The sequence below is a fragment of the Staurois parvus genome, unplaced genomic scaffold (assembly GCF_062004578.1).
Source record: "Staurois parvus isolate SC_StPar_1 unplaced genomic scaffold, SC_StPar_1.0 ptg001881l, whole genome shotgun sequence".
Classification (NCBI taxonomy): Eukaryota; Metazoa; Chordata; class Amphibia; order Anura; family Ranidae; genus Staurois; species Staurois parvus.
The window spans coordinates 148,058-171,170 of record NW_028319677.1 but is presented as its reverse complement, the minus strand read 5'-3'; the positions used below and the strand labels follow the sequence as shown (position 1 = coordinate 171,170).

The following is a 23,113-nucleotide window of genomic DNA, read 5'->3' as shown; positions in this document are numbered from 1 at the left end:
TATACACACTTTATATACAGTATACATACACAAACACACTGTATATACACACATACTTTATATACAGTATACAAACATACAGTATATATTTTATTATTATTTATTTTAGGTACTTATATAGCGCTGTCAATTTACGCAGCGCTTTACATATATATTGCACATTCACATCAGTCCCTAACCCTCAAGGGGCGTACAATCTAAGATCCCTAAAATCACATTCATACATACACATATTAGGGTCAATTTAGACAGGAGCCAATTAACTTACCAGCATGTCTTTGGAGTGTGGGAGGAAACCAGAGTACCCGGGAGGAAACCCACGCAGGCACAGGGAGAACATGCAAACTCCAGGTAGGTGATGCCGTGGTTGGGATTCGAACTGGCGACCCTAGTACTGCCAGACAGACATGCTAACCACTATACACACACACACACACACACACACACACACACACACACTTTATATACAGTATACAAATACACATACAGTATATATACACAGACACTGTATATACAGTATACACACATACAGTATATACACACAAACTATATATGCACACAGAGACAAACACACACCAGCACTTTTCATCTACAAATCAGCTTGGTCTAACACATTGCTGCTGCCCTCAGCTCCTGGCATGCTGGGACTTGTGGTGTCCCAGCAGCTCAAAGACACAGGAGGTGATATTACATGAGAGGAGGTGGAGGCTGTGCCTGTGTACTGGTAAGCAGGTACAAAACAGAGATTGGGAATGTTCACAACAGGTCCTTCCTCCAGAAGCAGTGCAGTTCTTCCCACACAGAAAATCAATCTGCCAGCCTCAGAACCAGGAGCCTTACTATGGGGGAACACAGCCTCTCCCCCCACCTCCTGCCCACCATCGACAAGACTACTCACAAATTGCACAGCTATCACAATTTTTTTACAAACTGTCCCTGAACTTACTGAATTTGGCAACCCTGATGGGGGCCCCCCCACTGGCCCTGGGCCCTCGGGCAGTGCCCGAGTTCCCAAATGGTCAGTCCGCCCCTGGATGCAGCCGTGTGGGCAGAGCCCTGCACGACCGTGCAGTTTGTTAAATCTGACAGCTAGTATGGGAAACTTCTCCCTGTACGTCTGTCAGGTGGAACGGGTAACATGTTCCCAAAGATGAACGTATGTAAATGTTTGCCATCTGTGTCCTTATTGGAAGATATCCCCTCTATTACTTTTCTGGGGACAACCCAAAATTTGGGATTTTTTTTTTATTTCACTTTCAATGATAATGGTAAACAGGTCAAATAGACCCTAACAGGGACAGACAGCAGTAAAACCTTACTAGATGTTCTAATACCTGTCCACACTATCCAGAACTAAAAAAAAAAGTTTTTTAGTTATTCTTTAAGTAAATAGAAAATATCTTTCTAAAAGTCATATAAAAAAAAAATCCACACACATATTAAATACCCTTCTTCCACCAACACAAAATAGAACATTGCATTTTTTATTGGTGGAAGAAGGGTATTTATAGATGTGTGTGATTTTTTATTTTTTTTTTAATACTATTTTCATTCAATATTTGACATTTAGAAAGATATTTTGTATTTACTTAATTTACCATATTTGTTTTTGATACACCACAAGTGTCCTGAAAGCAGCTTCCCTTTGACTGGTATTCTAGTCCCTTTTTTTGTATTAATACATATGCTTTAGGGACCGCAGTGACTTAGTGAGTTGGCATATTTTCTACGGTTTAAACCATTTTACCTTTTTATTAGTAATAAAAACTGACAGGGGTTCTAATCCTTCTCCACTGTATCCATCCCACTGGATATCACAAGAGATAAAATACTGCACAGTTTCATGAGATAAATACCCCATATTTTGGAAAAATTCTGAATGCTGTATTTTTATTGCTTTTTTTTGACTGCCAAAAAAAATTTGAAAAATGCTGAGTGCTATTTTACTTATTTACTCATTTCTTAAAGTGGTCAAAACCGCTTTCTGAATGGGCTCCACACCAGAGGCTGTGGCACAGCTCTCGATCTGACTAATTAACACAATGCATGAAAATCTGGAAAGCACTGTAATGCATAGTCCAGTGCCCATCAGTTACATTCCAGACAGGCCCAACAGTTGCCTAGTCCAGTAAGGGCTGGGTATGGCATACAAAGCTATTGCTGAGGATACTCCAATATGAAATCTGCATAAAGAGTCCATCTCACACAGTGTGTAATTACTGATTAACCACTTAAGCTCTGGAATGTTTTACCTTCTTCAAGACCATGATTATGGCTTACAGCTCATAAAAACCCCAAATCCACAATCTCAGAAAATTAGAATATTGTGAAAAGGTGCAATATTCTAGGCTCAAAGTGTCCCACTCTAATCAGTTAATTAAGCCATAACACCTGCAAAGGGTTCCTGAGCCTTTAAATGGTCTATCAGTCTGGTTCAGTAGGAATCACAATCATGGAAAAGACTGCTGACCCAACAGTTGCGCAGAAAACCATCATTGACACCCTCCATAAGGAGGGAAAGCCTCAAAAGAATTGTAAAAGAAGTTGGATTAATGTTCAAAGCACATTAATTTAATTAAACTTCTATTTAGACAAAAAGTACAGTCTTAAGAAAAACTCTCACCTCTGCAGTAATCACCGGGATCTTCCTGTTCCTCATTGTCAGAGCCAAGTGGCCCCGAAGGGGGTAACACTGGTGTAGGGGGTGTAGGAGGGGGTCCTGGGGATATAGGCACATCCTGTAAGTTTGGATCCAGAATGCTATGAAAGAAAAAGAGCACATGATTTAAACATTACAAGATAGAATGTTTAAAAGGAAATTTAGATCTGCTAAATGTAAGGTTTATCATGACTTAAGGTGGAATAGTTAAAACACTTCTAAAATTATAGATAAAGTGGGGAAGTATTAGAACCTCTATGCTCTCTTCCAATGTGGGAGATTTCCGCTACCTTTCTGTAATGGTGACCACACAGGAAGAGGAAAATTCTTCCAAGCAGTGACACAAACAGCAAAAAATCTTAACACCAGCCCCTTTGATCTGCATTGCCTAATGCAGTCCCAATGCACAGACAAGGCTATTTGCCATACTTCCTATTGTTTCAGTATACACAAATGTATGTTGGTGTACACAGAAAAAAGTAGGACATGTTGCATTTTTGTGCCGCATATTGTGACAGTTACTTTAACTTCTATAGTCAGGAAGATACTTGAGAGTTTAACCACTTGCCTACCGGACACTTATACCCCCTTCCTTACCAGGCCAATTTTCAGATTTCAGCGTTGTCACACTTTGAATGACAATGGTCATGCAACATTGTACCCATATGAAATTTTTATTATTTTTTTCACACAAATAGATCTTTCTTTTGGTGGTTTTTACTTGCCACTGGGTGGCGCTATAAACAAAAAAAGCAAAAAATTTGAAAGAAAAAAGTTTCTTTATTTCTATTATAACATTTTGCAAACAGGTAATTTTTCTCCTTCACTGCTGTGTGTTGATGAGGCTGCACTGATAGGCAGCACAGGATAGGCAACACTGATAGGCAGCACTGATGATGGGCACTGACTGTCGGCACTGGTGGGCACAGGTGGGTGGCACTGCTGGGCACTTGTGGATGGCACTGCTGGGCATTTGTGGGTGGCACTGGTGGGTGGCACTGGTGGGAACCGATCTTCAGGGCACTGATCGGTGCCGATCCCTCCTCTGACAACTGCCGGCTCTCAGCAGTACTTTCATCACGCTGGGACAGCGTAAGGAAAGTGCAGCCGATAACCGGCAATTGCATTTCCCGGTGATCAGTGTGTCATTGGACGCAGCTGATCACGTGGTAAAAAGCTGCTGCGGTTGGCCTTTTACCATATCACCGTAGGACACAGCGATCACCGTAGGACACAGCGCCCCCGGGGGTGCGCAGGAGAGCGAGTTCTGGGAGGACATCATATGACGCCCTCCCAGAACTGGCCGGACACAGTGAAGTCGTCGCTCGGCTATCTGCGGTTGGCAAGTGGTTAATAAAAGATCATATCAAGGAGAGTTTTTGCTAGAAATTAATATTTTAAGCAATAGTCAGCATGGATTCACAAAAAAACAAAGTTGTTAAATCCAATGAAATTTATGAGGAGGTAAGCAAAAAACGTAGACAGAGTGGCTGTGGACATAGTGTACTTGGATTTTGCTAAAGCGTTTGACACAGTTCCCCACACATGGCTAATGTGAAAGTTAAAGTCTACAGGTTTAGAAAATTCAGCTTGTAAATTGATAGAAAACTGGATAAAATGGTCTAAAGTTATTAGTGCTGTACTCAAAGGTTCAGTGTTGGGACCCTAACTGTTTAACATATTTTAGATGACATAGGGTCTGGGATTAAAAGTACAATTACAATGTTTGCAGTGGAATTATGTCCTTGCAGGATATCTCCAGAACTCAATGCACTGTTTAATTGGGCAAGTATGTGGCAAATGAGGTTTAATGTTGATAAATGTAAAGTTACGCACTTGGGGGCTAAAAACATGCATGCATCATACATATTGGGAGGAGATCCGCAGCGGGAGGCAATGGTGCAGAAGGATCTGGGTGTCTTGGTAGATCATAGACTTAATATTAGCATGCGATTCTAAGCTGCAGTTTCTAAAGCTAATACAATACTTTCTTGTAGGACGCCCACAGTAAAAATACTGTTGCTTTGTACATGTGGACCGGCTCACTGCTCCTGTAACTGCTGTGTACAATTACAGTTCCCACTGTGTTATCACTATGTAAAATATGATGTGCTTCATTTGTAACAGCTGTGCTTACTGTAGTGATGCTGTGATTGGCTCACAGCTATCACATGGTACCTGGCATTAGCTGTAGCCATTCACAGCATGTCAATAGTAAGTACATCTGTCATAAATTAAACCCATTCATGACAGTTCAAATGAGTTCTGTTACAGTGATCATCACTGTAACAGCAATCAATGAAAAAAAAAATCCCTGCTCACTCCCCCCGAGTAGTACAGTGTCACTATGGTGACAATGAAGTACTCTTCTAAAAGTAGGTAAAAAAAAAAAAAGTAAAAAACCCCAAAAAGAATAAAATAAAGAAAAAATATTTAAATGTAATTTTTTTTTTTTTTTACATACTGTCACCAGTCAGTATCCCTGATCACCACCACACCAATCACATGATGATGCTAAATGACGATATGAGGATGTTAAAAAAAACAGAAAAAAATGTATTCAATTTCTTCATTTTCCAAATAATTACCTTCGACTATCTACTTTCAAAAAAGGGGTAATTTGGGGTGTATATATACTGTCCTGGCATTTTAGGGTCTCAAGAATTCAAATAGGCCGTCAGTACATCAAAACTGATCAATTTACAAATACAGGGGTTGGACAAAAAAAATGGAAACACTACATGATTCACAGGTGTGAAAGTGACCACATGTTTCGTGTTGAAAGTGGAAGTGATGTAAAATTATTTTGCTTCCGCTGTGTGATGAGACACAGCTAACAGGTGGGAAGCTTCAATTTCGTCATTAACTGCTGTGCACTGCTAGTAATACAGAGCCATGTCAAATCTTACTGAGCTTAAAAACTCTGACTGAATTTGCCAATTTGTGTGCTGTGTTGCAAGGTACAGTATCAAAGATTATGATGGTATATACAGTTTCTGGGAAAACATCATCTGATAAGCGTGGTTGACATTGTCAACTGACCGAAAGAGACAAAAAGGACATTGTGCAGGATTGTGACTGAGACATAGAAAACAACTGCTGAAAAAGTGAGTGCAGAGCTCAATCTCTAGTATAAAAGATAGTGAGCGCTCTCTTGAATGTCAGCAGCTAGAACACTTTAGGCAACCACAATGCCTCAAAAATATATCAATATAATCTTAAAACAATGGAGTGCAGCGCTTAACAAGGTAGAAAAGTCAAATAGGTATCCACAGTGAATCGCTGTACAGATGCGAATTCCCACGGCCTCCACTCTGTCAAATAACAGAAATGCGCACTCACCGGAAACGCATGGGTTATGCGCATGTGTGATCATGCATCACAGGCAATGGGTACATCAGAGGTTAGGCAGCCAGGCATCTCCCTCACGGTGGGTCATCACAGACTCTTTAATCAGATCCAGGGGTCCCCTTAAGGTCAGCCGGGTGTTACTTGTAAAAGAACCTCCTCTCAGGGTGGCAAAAGTGTTTTCTCTGTGGGAATGATAGCTCCAACAGGAGCCCCAGAAAACAAATGCCAAAGATAGTGTAGTATGCCCAAAAATCAGTGCTTTATTATTAAAAGTAGCAGGGCAGTATGCATATCAAACATATTGTAATCTCACAAGTATGCAGCAGTACTGACCCTCAGTAGTGATGGCCGCCGGGCCTCCTCGTGGCTCCGGCGGTGGAATGACGTCACGCTCTGCACAGCTCCTCCTTAGGCCTTTCGTGCTACAGGCACATCATCAGAGGGGAGGCTGTACAGGAGCGTGACCGACGTCAGTGCTAAAAATAGGGAAATCGGCACATGCGCAGTTAGCCACGGCCATTTTCCCGAGGAAAGCAAGTACTGAGCATGCGCGAGCACGGCAGCGCCATTTTGCCGTGGATCCGCGATCAAACACATAACGAGGAGGAGACAGAGAAGTCTCATGACACAGAATCCCAGTACCGTTTGCTGACTATGCCACAGACCCCAGGGGCTTTATTACAAACACTATTTCCCTCAATAAAGTGACAGTGCAAATTACATAGCAATAACTGTGCGCATAATAAATGGGGTACAGAGATCCCCTTAGTGACTGGCATATCATTGCAATAACGGACCACGGCAAGATGAAGAATACCAAATCACAAGATAAAGTCATACAAAGACTTGAATAAAAACACAATAGGAATAAAAATAAAACGATAGATCTAGGCAGTAAATAACATAACTAGTATTATACTGCCAGATCGTACCAAGGTGAATGTAATAAAAATATACATCCCAAATATACATGATAAATAAGTACAGAGCAAAAAAGGGATAAAAAGAGGTAAAAAAACCCTAAAACTAGTCCAATAGAAACCGTCATGATCCTTCCTCTACCCGTCTCCTATATTGGGAGGTAAAACAGGGCAGAAGGAAACTATTAATAATAATAGGACTGGTAAGTAATAATCAATCAAGATGGATAAATGTTCGAATAAAAAATCAAAAATAGTCATACACATGAAGAAGAAGCACGCTAAGAGTGCAACCTAATGCAGGATATAAAAATAGTCAGCAATACAAATAAAAACAAGCTCAAAATTCATAAAGTAGTGGTGGGAAAAAGACATAAACCAATCAACTGTTAGCAATGAAGCAGTTGACGTCTACCTCAATATTATGGCCTAAAGGGTGTAAGGTTTGGAGCTCAAACACCCATTTCGTTTCGGCTTGGGAAACCGCCCTTGTCTTGTTGATACCCCTCCAATGGTTACTGATCACATCAATACCAATGAACTTTAATGAAGATGGGTCGTTATTATGGTGAAGGCGGTAATGATTTGATAATGAGTGCTCCCTAAACCCCTTCTTAATATTTGAAACGTGCTCACGTAGTCGATCTCGTAAACGTCTTGTTGTCCTGCCAATATACTGTTTACGACAGGGACACTGCAGCAAGTACACTACAAATTTACTGTAACAAGAAATAAAGTGCTTGATATTATAAGTTCTGCCCGTGATAGATGATTGGAATGTGTCGACTCTCCTTTTTCTTGTATTATCGCACTTACAAATGATGCACCTATTACAGGGGTGAAACCCTTTCAGATCATTGAACAGAGATGTGTTTTTAGGAGGATCGACGACATTTGGTGCAATCATATGCCTTCAGTTGCCTTCCGAAATACAATTTCTGGTTTATCTGGTAAAATTGTTGTTAAAATTGGGTCCATTTTTAAAATGCCCCAATTATCATTCATTATTTTATTAATCTTCTTATATTGAGTCAAGAAGGATGTGATGAAGGGGCATATTTTCCTTTGATTATTCCTTGATTTATCCATCAACATGGTGTTTCTATCCATCTGCGCTACTGTCCGAATAGTGTGATCAAGGGTTGTCCCATTGTATCCCTTCTCTAAAAACCTATGTTTTAAAACGTTGGCCTGAATATGGTAAGTCTCATCCTCCGTACAATTACGCCTAATTCTCATCATCTGTCCTTTTGGAACATTGGACAGCCATTTGGGATGATGACAACTCCCAAGAGGGATGAAACTATTACGATCTGTTGATTTGAAGAATGATTTGGTAATGATCCTACCCATGTGGTTAACAAGTGTCAAGTCTAAAAAATGTATTTCTTCATGACTATAAACATATGAGAGCTTAATATTAAGACTATTATTATTTAATGAATTAAAAAAATTCTTAAGAGACTCCTCCTCCCCATTCCATAAAAGCAAGATGTCATCGATATATCTTTTATAAAACAACTCAGGCCAATCTCTGGCAAAAATAAGGTCCTCCTCCCACCGGGCCATAAACAAGTTTGCCAGGCTGGAGGCAAACTTTGCCCCCATTGCCACGCCTCTAATCTGCAAATAATATTCTTTATTGAACCAAAAGTAGTTCCTAAACATTGCGAATTCCAATAGGTCTAAAATGAAATCCTTCTGGGTGGTATGTAAGGAGCTGTAATGCGTCAAGAAAAAATCAGCTGCTTCCATACCATCATTATGATTGATATTCGAGTACAAGGAAGCAACATCAGCTGTTACTAAAAAGGTTTCAGGAGAAGTGATTATGGTGCTGACCTCATTGAGAACCTGTTTAGTGTCTTTTAAGTATGCTGCAGTTTGCAAAACAAGCGGTTGGAGAAAAAAGTCCACATATTCACCAATCCTAGAGCATAGGGAGCCAATACCGCTTATTACTGACCACCCCGGTGGTTTTACAGGGTCTTTATGGACCTTCGGCAGTATGTATAGGACTGGTAGTTTAGGTGCTGTTGGACATAAGAAGGCTTTTTCTTTTTTATTCAAAATACCTTCTTCATACCCTTTATTGATGATAATTTTAAGAGAACGTTTATATTCAATTTTAGGATCCTTAAGTAAACGGACATAAGTAGTATTGTCACTCAAAATATGGTTGACCTCGTTAATATAGTCCTCTTTGTTGAGAACAACCACACCGCCACCCTTGTCAGCTGGCCTAATTACCAAATTATTCCTTTCTAGTAATAGTTTAATAGCTTTAGCATCACCTGATCTGTCAAAAGATCTCTTATATGGTGATTCTGTTAACTCTTTCAGGACCTTGTCTCTGAATAAATTCACGTATGTGTGGGTTTGTGGAGGAGGGTTATAAGTAGACGCATTATGCAGGTTGGAATGAGTATATCTATCAGTTGGGACATCCTTAGTGATAGGATTATTAGCAAAATACCTTTTCAGGGATAATTGTCGTGCAAACTTATGTATATCCATATAGGTTTCAAATTTGTTCAGATTTTTAGATGGGGCGTATTTCAATCCTTTATGCAGCAAGTGAAGCTCTTTCTCTGTAAGGCTAATTCCACTAAGGTTAAAAATACCTTGTGCCTTTACACCCTCCTTTTCTTGGGGGTGTCCATTTGTTCTCTTTCCTCCTCTCTTTCCCCTCCGCTGTCTCTTCTTTTCCGTGTGGTGCTTACCCCTAAAAAAGGCTGCCGGGGATAATTTGTTGTTTGTTGGTAATAATCCGGATTTTGTTGCTGGTTATAGTAGTAGTCCGAATTAGGTGGTGCCCTAAAGTTGTTATTGTAAGGTTTATTATTATTCTTATTGTTATTGTGATTGGTTGACCTTGACCGGGAATTATCCTGTTTAGGTTGTTGGTAAGTACCTTTGGTGGAATTTTTAACCATTTTATTATTCCTGGGAGATGAATATTGTCTCTTATTTTGCCCTTTATATTGTTGAGGTTGGTATTGACCATAATTGTAAAAGCCAGGGGGGTAATTATTCCCATACGGCCTATCCCGTTCATTATAAGGGTAAGGGTGGTGACTTCTAGGTGGAGTATTAGTAGTATTTGGATACCAACGAAAATCTCGTGATCCAACATTGTCATCATGAATATTCTGTAAAGGTTCAAACCTGTTAGAAATAGGTAGATCATAATGCTGATAATCACATTCTCTCGTATTAGATCTACTTAGGTTTTTATTTTGTCCCATCAAAGGGGGTACATGATTAGGGACCGGTGGATTAACAGGATCATTCTGTTTCTGCCAATCAAAGACCATTTTTTCAGAGTAATCCTTATAATCCCTATTATATTTTTTCCTCTTTTTAATTTTTAGTTCATTTTCCACCCCTTCCATATGAACCTTTAATTTATCAGATTCAAATTTATATTTCTCATTATCTCTAAAGGGGGTTAGTTTCTCCCGTACTAAATTAATTTCTTTATCCAAGTATGCTAATTTTTTCTTTTTACGTATAATGAGAAACCTTAAAAGATCAATTCCAGTGTTATTAAAAAATTGATACCACTCAAGGTGACTACTCGGATCCTCCGAATCTGGGCGTATATCCCACCGGAGTGATCTGGGAACCATTTGTTCCTTTATATACTTTTCCAGAAATGTTTTAATTTCAGCAGTGGTTAAATTTTTTAAATGTACAAAGAGTCCCTTTAAGTCATCATTATCATCGTTATCTAGTGTGAAGAAATCCTCATGGATGCAACACATAGAGGATTTGAGGTCAAAGATATCCCCCATATTACAGATGGATAATAAGTAAGATTAACCTTAGAGCGGCTACAAACTGATAATGGTGTAATAGAACTAGTATAAAAGATAGTGAGCGCTCTCTTGAATGTCAGCAGCTAGAACACTTTAGGCAACCACAATGCCTCAAAAATATATCAATATAATCTTAATATTGGGAGGTAAAACAGGGCAGAAGGAAATGGCGTTGCCGTGCTCGCGCATGCGCAGTACTTCCTTTCCTCGGGAAAATGGCCGCGGCTAACTGCGCATGTGCCGATTTCCCTATTTTTAGCACTGACGTCGGTCACGCTCCTGTACAGCCTCCCCTCTGATGATGTGCCTGTAGCACGAAAGGCCTAAGGAGGAGCTGTGCAGAGCGTGACGTCATTCCACCGCCGGAGCCACGAGGAGGCCCGGCGGCCATCACTACTGAGGGTCAGTACTGCTGCATACTTGTGTGATTACAATATGTTTGATATGCATACTGCCCTGCTACTTTTAATAATAAAGCACTGATTTTTGGACATACTACACTATCTTTGGCATTTGTTTTCTGGGGCTCCTGTTGGAGCTATCATTCCCACAGAGAAAACACTTTTGCCACCCTGAGAGGAGGTTCTTTTACAAGTAACACCCGGCTGACCTTAAGGGGACCCCTGGATCTGATTAAAGAGTCTGTGATGACCCACCGTGAGGGAGATGCCTGGCTGCCTAACCTCTGATGTACCCATTGCCTGTGATGCATGATCACACATGCGCATAACCCATGCGTTTCCGGTGAGTGCGCATTTCTGTTATTTGACAGAGTGGAGGCCGTGGGAATTCGCATCTGTACAGTGATTCACTGTGGATACCTATTTATTGACTTTTCTACCTTGTTAAGCGCTGCACTCCATTGTTTTAAGAACTCAATCTGAGTCCTGTTAAGATGGTGGTGGTGATATATCACCTCCTAACTGCCTGTCAAGCAGTTTTTACCACCCCCACTACTCCCCCTTATACTGCAAAGATAGCAGAGAGGGCAGTCCATATATGCAACCCTAGTATGGAGTTCAGACAAAATCATTTAACACTGACAGGGGTGCATACAATGGTCAGCTTTTATTCATTTGTGTAAAACCTTAAAAAAAATGAAAATGTTGCTGTAACTGCTGAGGTTCAGTTTGGATTCAAGTCCAGTCCAGTGAGATCTGCTAGTGCATTTAATGCTGGCCATATGCATATAGATTTTTACCATTCAGCCTTCAGATTCCTTCATCCACACTACACAGCAGGAAAAGACAAATTTCGCACTGCAGCTTTTGTAAGTTGACAGCCAGCCCCACCAGAGTTCAAAATATCCAAACAGTTTCTGCTTCTGATTAGATGCAGACAGTGTTTGGCTGTCAATTTTCTACTGGCTCCTTTGATTTTTCAACAAGGGATGTTGGGTAAGAGGCACTACCGACTCTGAAGATTGACAATGCTGCGGTCCAGAAGTGATTCTGTTCCTCTTCCAGTGAAGTGGAGACCCCCAGAAGCTGAGGATGTGTGTTACTAGCCAGGTCAAAAAAAAAAAACACAACATCCACCACATTTAAGGGTTGGTAAACTGCAAAATATTAAATATTTGTTTTTGGATTTAAAACCACTTTACTGTAACTAAACTGTGCCAAACTAGTATTGTTTAAAAGAGAAGTATAAAACATTTATACTCATCTAAGTGGATGGCGTATTGATTCGATGCTGCATCTGTCCCATTAAGACTCTAAGACTGAGAACTGAGTGATCAAACACCACAGCTCACTGGAACATTGGGCTGTGGAGGGGGAGAGAGCGGTTGGGTCAGTCTCTGACCAGCGCATTGACAGGTTGAGCCAGCTGCCGGTCCAGGCAACTGGGTGAATCCCAGACCAGCTCTGTGACATCTGTGTTCCCCAGGAGAAATATAGCAAAAATAGCTTTGGCTATACTTCTTTAACAGAGGTTTGCCATAACTACAAATCTCATTAATTTTTCTCAGCAATTTTTTAAGCTATCTACATCGGGGGTCTCAAAACTGCAGCCTGCAGGCCCAATGTGGCCCTTTGCTTGCCTTTTTCTGGCCCATAGGGCATCATTCTTCCCACTGAATAGAGGCACGATTACTTTCGCAGACCCCAAAGATGGAGCAGTATTTCTCCCATTGACACAAACAATAGGGTACTATTCCTCCAACTGACACCAGAGATGAGGAACTAACTCTCCCACAGAAACCAATAATGTAATTTTTATTACTCCCATTGACCACCAAGCCTATGATGTTGAAGAGGATAAAACAGGAAGGTGCTTCTAAGTGCAGTATATCCAGATGAACGTTAATGATAATGGTTAGAAACACTTACAAACTTGCAGTAAAACATGCTCAGTAAAATCATTCAGGATGTGGGGCTCTATCGATCGTGCGAGAACCCACTGTGCCAACCAGCAGCCGCAGGGGGAGCTGAAGATAGGATGTCCAAGATGGCCACCGCAAGTTCTGGGGTCGCTGGAACGCATGCTGTCCAAGAGACTGCAACCGGAAGTGACGTGGAAGTGGACCGGTGACGCGTTTCGGAGCATGCGCAGAGCTCCTTCTTCAAGACTGATGCCTAAGACTAGGTGGAGCTGAATAAATAGCTAAAAGGGGTGGGAGGGGGTGGCCTGAGGGGAGGAACGTGAACATCCCCCGAAGACCAACAACAGAGGCAATACGATGTGGAATAGGGAAAGGGGGAAGACTATTAAAAAATGGAGTAAAAGAAAAAAATAACAAAAATGAGATTAAAAAGGATAAAAAAAAAGGCACAGAACTGTGCTGAGGAGGAGGAATGTTTTGAAAAAAATGAGACGGGAAAAAAAGTTCAAGGTGTGTGCAGGACGTGAAGGAAAGAAGAAGAGGGGAGGGGGAAGGGGGGATCCGCAAGAATGTTGTCGCAGAGCAGTGGTGAGGATTCCCCAGTGGGCTACATAATAAGCAATGAGCAAGATGGATCCAAGTATAAAATACATGAGACATACATGGCATTTAGAATAAGCTTAGTAAATGATATTAGATATATGAACCAAACTAGGTGAATGAAACATAGTACATTCGTGATAAATAAATGAACAGGTGAATAGTTAGCTGGTTTTGTGCACCATTAGTGAAAATTATGGTGCACAACAATTAAGTATAATCTTATAGATTTATCTGAAGAAAAACAAGAATATAAATGAGCAAAAACTATGTACAAATATACAGGTGGCAGTTAAAAACGGGGAAAACGAGAAAGGGGGGGGAGCGGATTATGCAATATGCATGTAAGTACATATATCTGTTTGTGGGGGCATATAGATGTAATGAAAGGATATGAAAGTGGTGGGAAATAATAATTCTATAGAATGGTATGAATCTCAAGTTCCTCATTCAGACATCCAGGTGATAATATGTCCAGTATGATTCCCTGCGGCAAACACTGAAATCTCAGCTCTGGAGAGGTCAGTGGGCATGGCCTCGATGACCCAGACTTTTAATCCTTTAGTGGATTTTCCATGCTGTTCAAGAAAATGTCGGGGGACGCTATGTTTGTCAATGCTGTCTTTGATGAGGTGACGATGCTCCCCAAAGCGTTTGCGTAGAGTACGGATGGTTCTACCTACATAATATAAGCCGCAGGGGCATGCCAGACAGTAAACCACAAATTCTGAAGAACATGTGTGGAATGCAGAAATCTTGTATGTTTTACCTTTTGTGTTGAAATCTTTTTGACCATGTTGGACAAATGGGCATGTTAGACAAGGAGGTTTATTGCATCGATACATGCCAAAGATAGGGAATAGTCGAAGGGGGACAATGTCTGACTTAATGGGTTTTAGTTTACTGGGTGCTTATTTGCTTTTGATATTAAAAGCTTTCCGATAGGAAAACCTGGGTTTGGTAGGTATGCTGTTGAGCAGATGTGGGTCTTGTAGAAATATGGCCCAATGTTTTCTTACTATCTTTTCCATATGTATGTGACAACTGTGGAATTGGGTGGTAAACCTGGTGGTGGGGTTATTCAATCTTGAATTACAGTATGTTGAGTGGTGTTGGGACCTGCATTGTAAAGTGATTGGGCTTCATCAATGAGAGCTGGTAGATATCCCTTTTCAAGGAATTTGTCTTTAAGGGTAATACTTTATAATAATTGATAGTCCTTGAGTTTAGTACAGTTATGGCGAAGTCTACAAAGCTGACTTTTACGTATATTATTCAACCACCTAGGGTGGTGACAGCTTTCATAGTGTAAAAGGGAGTTGGCAGCAGTTGATTTGGAATAGTTTTTGGCAAGGATTCGATCATCTTCATGACAGAAGGCTAGGGTGTTTTGGTCTATCACAGAGGTGAATGTTAAAACCATGTTGTTGGTGATACAGTGGGAAACAAACTGTTGAACACTGTCAGCATCACCATCCCAAATGATGATGATGTCATTGATGTACTTGCCGTAGTAAACAATGTGAGAGGAATGTGGATTATTGTTCCAGATGTATAGGGACTACCAGTATCCCATGGTTAAGTTTGTATATGAAAGTGCGAAATTAGCGCCCATAGCCATGTCTTGAGTTTGAAGGTAATAATCACCATCAAACTAGAAATTGTTGTGAGTTAAATAGAATAGTGTGGCATCTAAAATGAACTGGCCTTGTTTGGAATTGATTGTAGGGTCCTGAGATCGAAAGATTGAAGAGCTCTGATGCCAACTTCATGTGGTATGGAGATGTATAATGACTGAAAATCTAATGAAACCCATAGGTAGGTGTGTTCCCAGGGGTACAGGGTGATATGGTCCAGTAGATGTATACCATCCCTGATGTAGGATTGTAGGTTTTGTGCCATGAAGAAAGTGTCTATGTAAAGTGAAAATCCACTGGTGACACTATTCATTGCTGCCACTATGGGTCTACCAGTTGGATGTGTGACTCTCTTATGGATCTTTGGTAGGTAATAAAAATACAGAGTGTGGTAATAATCTCTGATGAAAGAGAAGGCCTCGGTTTGGGAGATGACTTTATCGAGGCAGGCCTGACTGACTAAATGTTTTGCCTCTATTTGGAATGTTGCTAATGGGTCTGTCAGGACTCCAGAGGTCTGTGGCTTCAGATATGGTATAATAATAATATTTATTATTAGCTGCACAAATAAACACAGTGCAAACAAAACTAACCTAAAGCTAATAGGTAACACAGTGCAAACAAAACAAACCAATAGGTACACAGTGCAGTCAGGGCTGGAGAGGTGGAGTGGTCAGGCAGGCCAAGCCCACAGCATGGATTTCCTCAGGGTGCGGGGTCTAAGTCCCAGCCTGCTATCCACCAGGGCCCCTGATGGTGGGGATGGACTTGGTGCAGACTGGAACCAGGTCGCGACCCCTGAGTGCGTCCGGCTGTGGTAGAAAGTGCTGGCAGGTCCAGGTCCGAGCGGGATGGATGGATGGATGACAGTCAGGAGCGAGCATGGTCAGACTAGCCGGGTCAGTAACGGTGGGGACAGGCACGGTACAAGCAGCAGACAAGAGTAGTCAGGTCACACGCCGGGTTCAGTAACTCACGGGCAGCACAGTACAGAGGATCAGGCAGAAGGATGATCAGGGACGAGCCGGGGGTCAGAGCAGGAGAATGTCAGCATGGATCAGAACAGGCAGGGTCGGCAACAAGGAACGCACTACAGGAACACAGGTAACAGGAATCAGGAACAAGATACAGGGGCTCATGGGCAACATACACCAAGGCCCAGATCACAGGCCTGGTCATTCCTTCTATGCACCTCCCGCAATCAGCCTCAGGTGTTTTGGCTGATTGCAGGAATGAGCCTCTGGTTGCTGAGAGCACCCGCTGGCCAGCCCTGGTACTGCAACCCACAAGGCAGGCGAGTCCCACCACTATTGGCGAGTCCATTCCTGACAGGGTCGCTTTTGAGTCAGATGTACTTATGTGTGTCAGATAATAGTCGTGAAGCTTCGGCGATGTAGTCTGTTCTATTGAGAATAACTATACTCCCTCCTTTGTCAGCAGATGTTATAACTATATTGGTGTTGGTTGTGAGAGTCTGCAAGGCTGCTCGTTCAGGGGTAGTAAGGTTTTGTTCCTTAAATATGGATTTTTTTGGAGGGATTACACATTTTCAATAAATCTGCATAGACAACTCTGTAGAAAGCCTCTATACAAGGCCTTTAGATTGGTTGGGGTAAAAATTAGATTCAAGCCATAGCTGAGTGTAGCAAGCGTATACATTTAGATGGACGCGGTTCAACCATTTTGGCTTCAACCTCCATCTTGGCAAAGGGGTTAACCATCCTGACAAACATATTTCCCCCTCCTTCTCCCCCTTCCCTCTCTGAGAGACACAGTGACATTTGGCCAGTGTGTGTGTGTGTGAAGAGTGTCACAGAAGGCCAGAGCCCAGCAGGGGGCTAGGAGCTACGAAGTCCCCAAGGGAGCTGGGGCCTCTCTGTCCAAAGAACCTGTGCCATTTAAACACCTCGTATAAAGTTAACACAGCTTTCCCAGGAGTTCAAGGCATTCCAACGAAGCACGAATCAGATAAACACTTTTCAAAATCCATTTTTCCCCTATGTCTCATATCTTGGAATATGAGAGACTGACATAAAAACCAGACATATTGTCAGATTCGCTAAGAGGAGACAAACAATTTGATGGGTCACTCTCCTTGTCTCGAATACATAGGAAAGCAGAAAAGTAGATCTCGTGAACTATTCAGTGTATAATTTCCTAATTCATATCTAATCAATCTTCAGACATGTCTGCATTATAATCTACCTGCGGGTGGAGTGTCACTTGTGCATAGGAAAAGTTATGAGCCAAAATATGAATTAAACGAGATTTTGGTTCTAGTTTAGACCTCCACGCCCTAAACGGGGTATTGGTCCTTGACTTCAGAGACACCGCTTGCTGGGGAACTACAAATTGGGCTGTCAGGCCTAAGAGAGTTAAGTTGAAGACGTCTCCCTTTTTAACATCAGTACCACTTGGGGAGACCCATGCCCTTTCGCTCTGAAACTTGGATCTGCTAACCCAGGACTTTGGCAAGTACCTTAACCCTTTCACCTCTCTTTGATATCTCTTTGCTGTGTTGTTGGGCTCGATTACAGGACTTCCCCCATCCTCTGAAACTCCCTACCCCAATCTATCAGACTGTCACCTACCCTTCTCACCTTCAGGCACACCCTGAAAACCCTCCTCTTCATGGAAGCCTACCCCAACCTCCCCTAACACCCGACCTCTAACCACTCCTCCCACCACCCCATCCCCCACAGCCATCTCCTCCTGTACCACCTTCCCCTCCCTCCTAGATTTTAGGCTTGAAAGAGCAGGGCCCTCGAACCCCTCGTGCAGTGTATTGTTACTGTATTGTCTCATGTTCTGTCCCCCTTGCTACTGTACAGCATACCCTTTGGCGCTATATAAATACTGTATAATATATATATATATATATATATATTAGTTACCGTATTTTGCGCTCCATAAGACATACTTTTTTCCCCCCAAAAAAGGGGGGAAAATGTCAGGCGTCTTATGGAGCGAATATAAAGGGACGGTCCGGTATTTCTGCTGCCACCGTGTCAGAATATCGGGCCGGCAGCTCAGCTCTTCTCTCCTGCAGGACCTTACCTGTTCCTCGCTCCAGCGATGTACAGTCATCCTGTGCCGGCTTCTGTGACAGCCGGGTGCCTACTGCACATGCGCAAGAAGCGCTGCGCTTTGTGAATGGTCCGGTGTCTTCTGGGACACATGCAGTGTCTTCTGGAACACATGCAGTCTCTGGCCATCTCCTGTACTGTGTCCGCAGTCTCTGGCCATCTCCTGTACTGTGTCCGCAGTCTCTGGTCATCTCCTGTACTGTGTCCGCAGTCTCTGGTCATTTCCTGTACTGTGTCCGCAGTCTCTGGTCATCTCCTGTACTGTGTCCGCAGTCTCTGGCCATCTCCTGTACTGTGTCCGCAGTCTCTGGTCATCTCCTGTACTGTGTCCGCAGTCTCTGGTCATCTCCTGTACTGTGTCCGCAGTCTCTGGTCATCTCCTGTACTGTGTCCGCAGTCTCTTGTCATTTCCTGTACTATGTATTCAGTCCATTGGTTCAGAATATTTTTTTCTTGTTTTCCTCCTCTAAAACCTAGGTGCGTCTTATGGTCAGGTGCGTCTTATGGAGCGCGAAATACGGTAGATCTTTTTCTGTAAATATTTGTATTGCACCCGTTTAACCTTTTAGTAATAAATCTTTCCTTCTGAAAGTGTTGAACTGTTTCTATAGCTCTGTATTGCAATTTACAAATTCCTGCCTCTAAAGAGAACGCTACTGTGTTTGTTTAACCCTCTGTATAACCGTGTAATACAGACGATTACCTCAACCATTATAGTGTTCTTGCGGATATTGCCGAGTTTCCTCTTTCTCTGTACAAAAAGGAGGTGGTGGCAGTGTGAAGGGTTAATTGCGTAATTAACCTGACCCAGTAACAATCACTCAGGCTGCCGGTACATCGATTGTGGTCCAATTAGCTGGAAAATCGTTGTGCGGAGTGCAGCATTGTTACGCAAGTGACATCGTGGTTTTAGACTGGCTAGTCCTTCAGTCATGAGTTTCGTGAGAAGGGCTGGGGTCAGACGCCGCAGTCGTCACATATTGGTGACAGCGATCTTGCGGCCGTCACACTGAGTATGTGTAATGGGAGGGGATTGTAAAAGATGTTGAGTAAATATAGATAGGCCATCCTCAGGGATAATGGGAGTATAATAGGGAACCCGAACTCTCAACGTAGAGTTCCTGTAGCAGTTCTAGAGCTAGAGCATTGTCTATATTGGAAGATGAAGTGGTATGGTTATGATCGATGTCAGAAGATGGATCTAGTTTAGCCTGATTAATATTGTAAAATCTTTTGAGTGTAAGATTGCGTATAAATTTATGGAGATCTTGAAAGAGCTGGAAGGGGTTGGGTGGTAGGTGCAGAGGAGAGGCCCTGACTAAGTAGGCTATGTTCTTCTACAATGAGCAGATGGGAGGATAGATTGAATATGTCTATTGAAGACGTGGTTTCCTGGGATATGAGCTTGGGTCGACCTCCTCTTCCGCTCCCTCCTCTACAGTAAGTTTTTTGGGAGGTCTGTGGAGGAAGGGGATGGGTCCTAAAAAAGACCCTGTGGAAACAGAATGTCTCCTAGACAGCGTACGCTCTGGTGTGCATTCCAGCGACCCTGGAACTTGCGGTGGCAATCTTGGACATCCTTATCTTCAGCTCTCCCTGCAGCTGCTGGTCAGTGGTTCTCGCACGGTGGCTAGAGCCCCCGCATCCTGACGGATTTTACTGAGCCTGTTTTTACTGCAAGTTTGTAAGGGTTTCGAACCAATAGCCTGTTTCATCTTCTTCTACATACAGAGTCTGTTTCAACACCCAAAAGTGCTGCCCAGTGCCTGTGTTCCAGTTGCTCTTCCATCTTTGATTGACATCTCTGTTCACAGCCTCCTCCATTGATGCGCCCTATACACATCCTCTACTCCAAGCTTATGATGTTGTCTACTCCCAGAGTTGTCAGGGCATTTTCTACTTGGGCTGGCCAAAGCGGAAGAGGCCTGGGCTACATAGTTTGTGTGGTAACTTGCTGTAGCATGATTATAATTTATAGCTAGCTTCAAACACAACACAACGTGCATTGCTCAGCAACTGGGCTACACATCACAAGAATCATTGCAAAAAAAAAAAAAGTTTTACCTTGTCAAAGCAGTAAGACTACATTCACGCCAGCAAACTGTCATAGCAGGAATCTTCTTTTTGTGTGGTATTTCAGTACAAAATCTCCCTTTAAAAAATGCATAACGGATCACCTCTGCTCTACAGACCACCCTCTGAAAATTGATCCACTGTGGTTCACATTTCAGAGGTAAGTATAGACTACAGCCTGCGTGAAAGAGCACAAGTATCCTTAAAAAGGACCAATGAAGCTTTTGTGGACAGCAGAAAGGGTTTAAAAGAGTTAGTTACCAGCTGTCTTTTTTTAGCTGTTAGATACCAAATGCCAGGGATCTGTGTCACTGCTTTTTAATTTACAGTTGGCATCTGACTATGTTTGCTATGCACAATATTTCCATTTCTGTTTATCGTACAGAGTCTGAGAGATAATTTACAAGAGTTGTGCCAGCTCTTTTTTCAACTGCTCTTATTTGTCAGCAGCAGGATATTTATACTTTACATACATTATAAAAGAGATATATATATCACACACACACACACACGTTCAAAATAATAGCGTGTTGAAAAAAGTGAATAAAGCTCAAAATCGTTTTTTTTTTTTTTTTTTTTTTATTTAAATATTTATTAGTTTTTCTTTTTACAAAAATTCCATAAGAAGAGACACAATACATATAAATAATCATTACATTTCTACTTTACCCCTTCTAATAACTCTTTTCTTTCCCTCCCCTCCCCACCCATTCCCACCACCCTTCCCCCTCCCTCCCCTCTGCAAGTTCTCCAATCTCTCGAGGCCCAATAACTTTAAATAACTTCCTAGTTTAAAGTTTTCTATATTTCTCTTTCAATCCTGATTTTTCCCATTTTTCCCATCTCGTATAGTATATTCCCAACCTATCTTCATGCATATAGTAAGATTTTTCCATTCTACTAATCTGATTTACTCTATTGATCCAGTCTTCCTCCTTCGGCACCTCTGTTTTCTGCCAGAACTTGGGTATCAACCCTTTTGCAGCATTTAAATAGTACCATACGCCTGATTCTTTATATTTATTTACTGTTGTCTCAACATTATGTAGGAGACACATCGTTGGGTCTAACCCTATGTCATTTCCAGTTATTATTTCTATTAATTTAACTATTGTCTTCCAGAAAGCCTGAATTTTCGGACATTGCCACCATATGTGAAACACCGTGCCCATCTCCCCACATCCTCTCCAAAACATTTTTGAATTCTCCCCACTCATCTTGTGCTCAATGCTCGGTGTAATATGCCATCGTGTCAAACACTTATAACACTGTTCAACAGGTAAAAAGTTTTGGGCATAAAATTAGCTAATCTTACATAATTTTGGGGTGCTGAAAACGAAAATGACCCTAAAAAATGTTGATTGGCTCTAGTTTCCATGATATATTCACCCATCTAATGACGTAAGCCATTCAAAATTATGATGCAACTTCAGCTGCATATTGCGCAATTGATACTGGTGACCAATAGAAAATTGCATGTATACTGAGATGATGCAATATTAGCCTTTAATTGCATCACTTCACTGCATAAAAGCTGCAGTATCTGTAGCTGATTGGAGTTCGTCTTTACATTTCGTTTTCTGCATATATAGGCTACTCAGTAATGCCTCGAACTTGTGTGAATAAAGCAGATAATTTCTGCTATATCTGCGCTGAAATAACTTTTATCTCACAAAAAAGGAGGATAACAGGAATGATTAAGAAAGCCTACAACTTGTATTTTGGCTGCAAGATAGGAGACCAGGACAAGAGCTGGGCACCACATATATGCTGCAATTCTTGTGGGACAGCACTGGAGCAATGGTTGAATGGAAAAAAGGCATCTATGCCTTTCGCTGTGCCAATGATTTGGAGAGAGCCAACAGATCATGTTAGTAATTGTTACTTTTGTATGGTGCCTCCAATTGTAAAAGGGCTAAATAAGAAGAAAAAGTTATCTGTGCACTATCCAAATATTCCATCGGCAATACGTCCAGTTCCTCATGGAGAGGGGCTACCAATTCCTAAAGCACCAGAATCCTTCGTGGTTGAGTCAAGTGAGGAAGAACCTGAAGCGTGTAGTCACGTGCAGTTGTAAGAGATAGCCGTTTCCTCGAATACAAGAGAAAAGCCAAGAGAAGCAAAACCGACACAAACTGAAGACAAAACTAGTGAGAATCCTAAGTATTAAAATGATTCAACTTCGCTTATGGCTATAATTTTTCTTGGTAATCCTATGCAATATATTATGCCATTTAGGCTTTGTTATGTAGTCAATATCACTTGCTTTATATTTGTGGAAAGACATCTATCTATATAATTATTGTGCATTATGTAGTCATTACGCCTATAGTAGAAAACTTTCCGTTTACAGAAAAACTAGAGCCAGTTGACAAATTTCATTGTTATATTTGAACTCAGAATGTGAAATTCATTAAGAAATGGATCCTTTTGTTTCCAAAACTGGCAAAAAATAAAAATTTGTTGAACAGTGTAATTAATCTCCACGTCTCTCGTACTAACATTCTCGTGTATCAATCTAAATATCTTTTTCTGTTGATCCTCGTCTAACACCACCTCCATATCTCTTTCCCATTTCGTTATAAAAATTAACTTTGTGTCTGTGTCTAATTCTGTGAGTATTCTATAAATTTTAGCAATACC

The 23,113-nt window shown here is 41.5% G+C and overlaps 1 protein-coding gene across 1 annotated transcript in view; it reads right to left on the bottom strand.

The window, feature by feature from the left end:
• Nucleotides 1-23,113, bottom strand: part of LOC149433894 (uncharacterized) — a 63,169-nt gene that overhangs the window by 1,212 nt on the left and 38,844 nt on the right. The window contains exon 3 of the mRNA XM_089664314.1: nt 2,624-2,760. Within this exon, the coding sequence (XP_089520440.1) occupies nt 2,624-2,760 (137 nt within the window). The remainder of the gene's footprint in view (nt 1-2,623; nt 2,761-23,113) is intronic.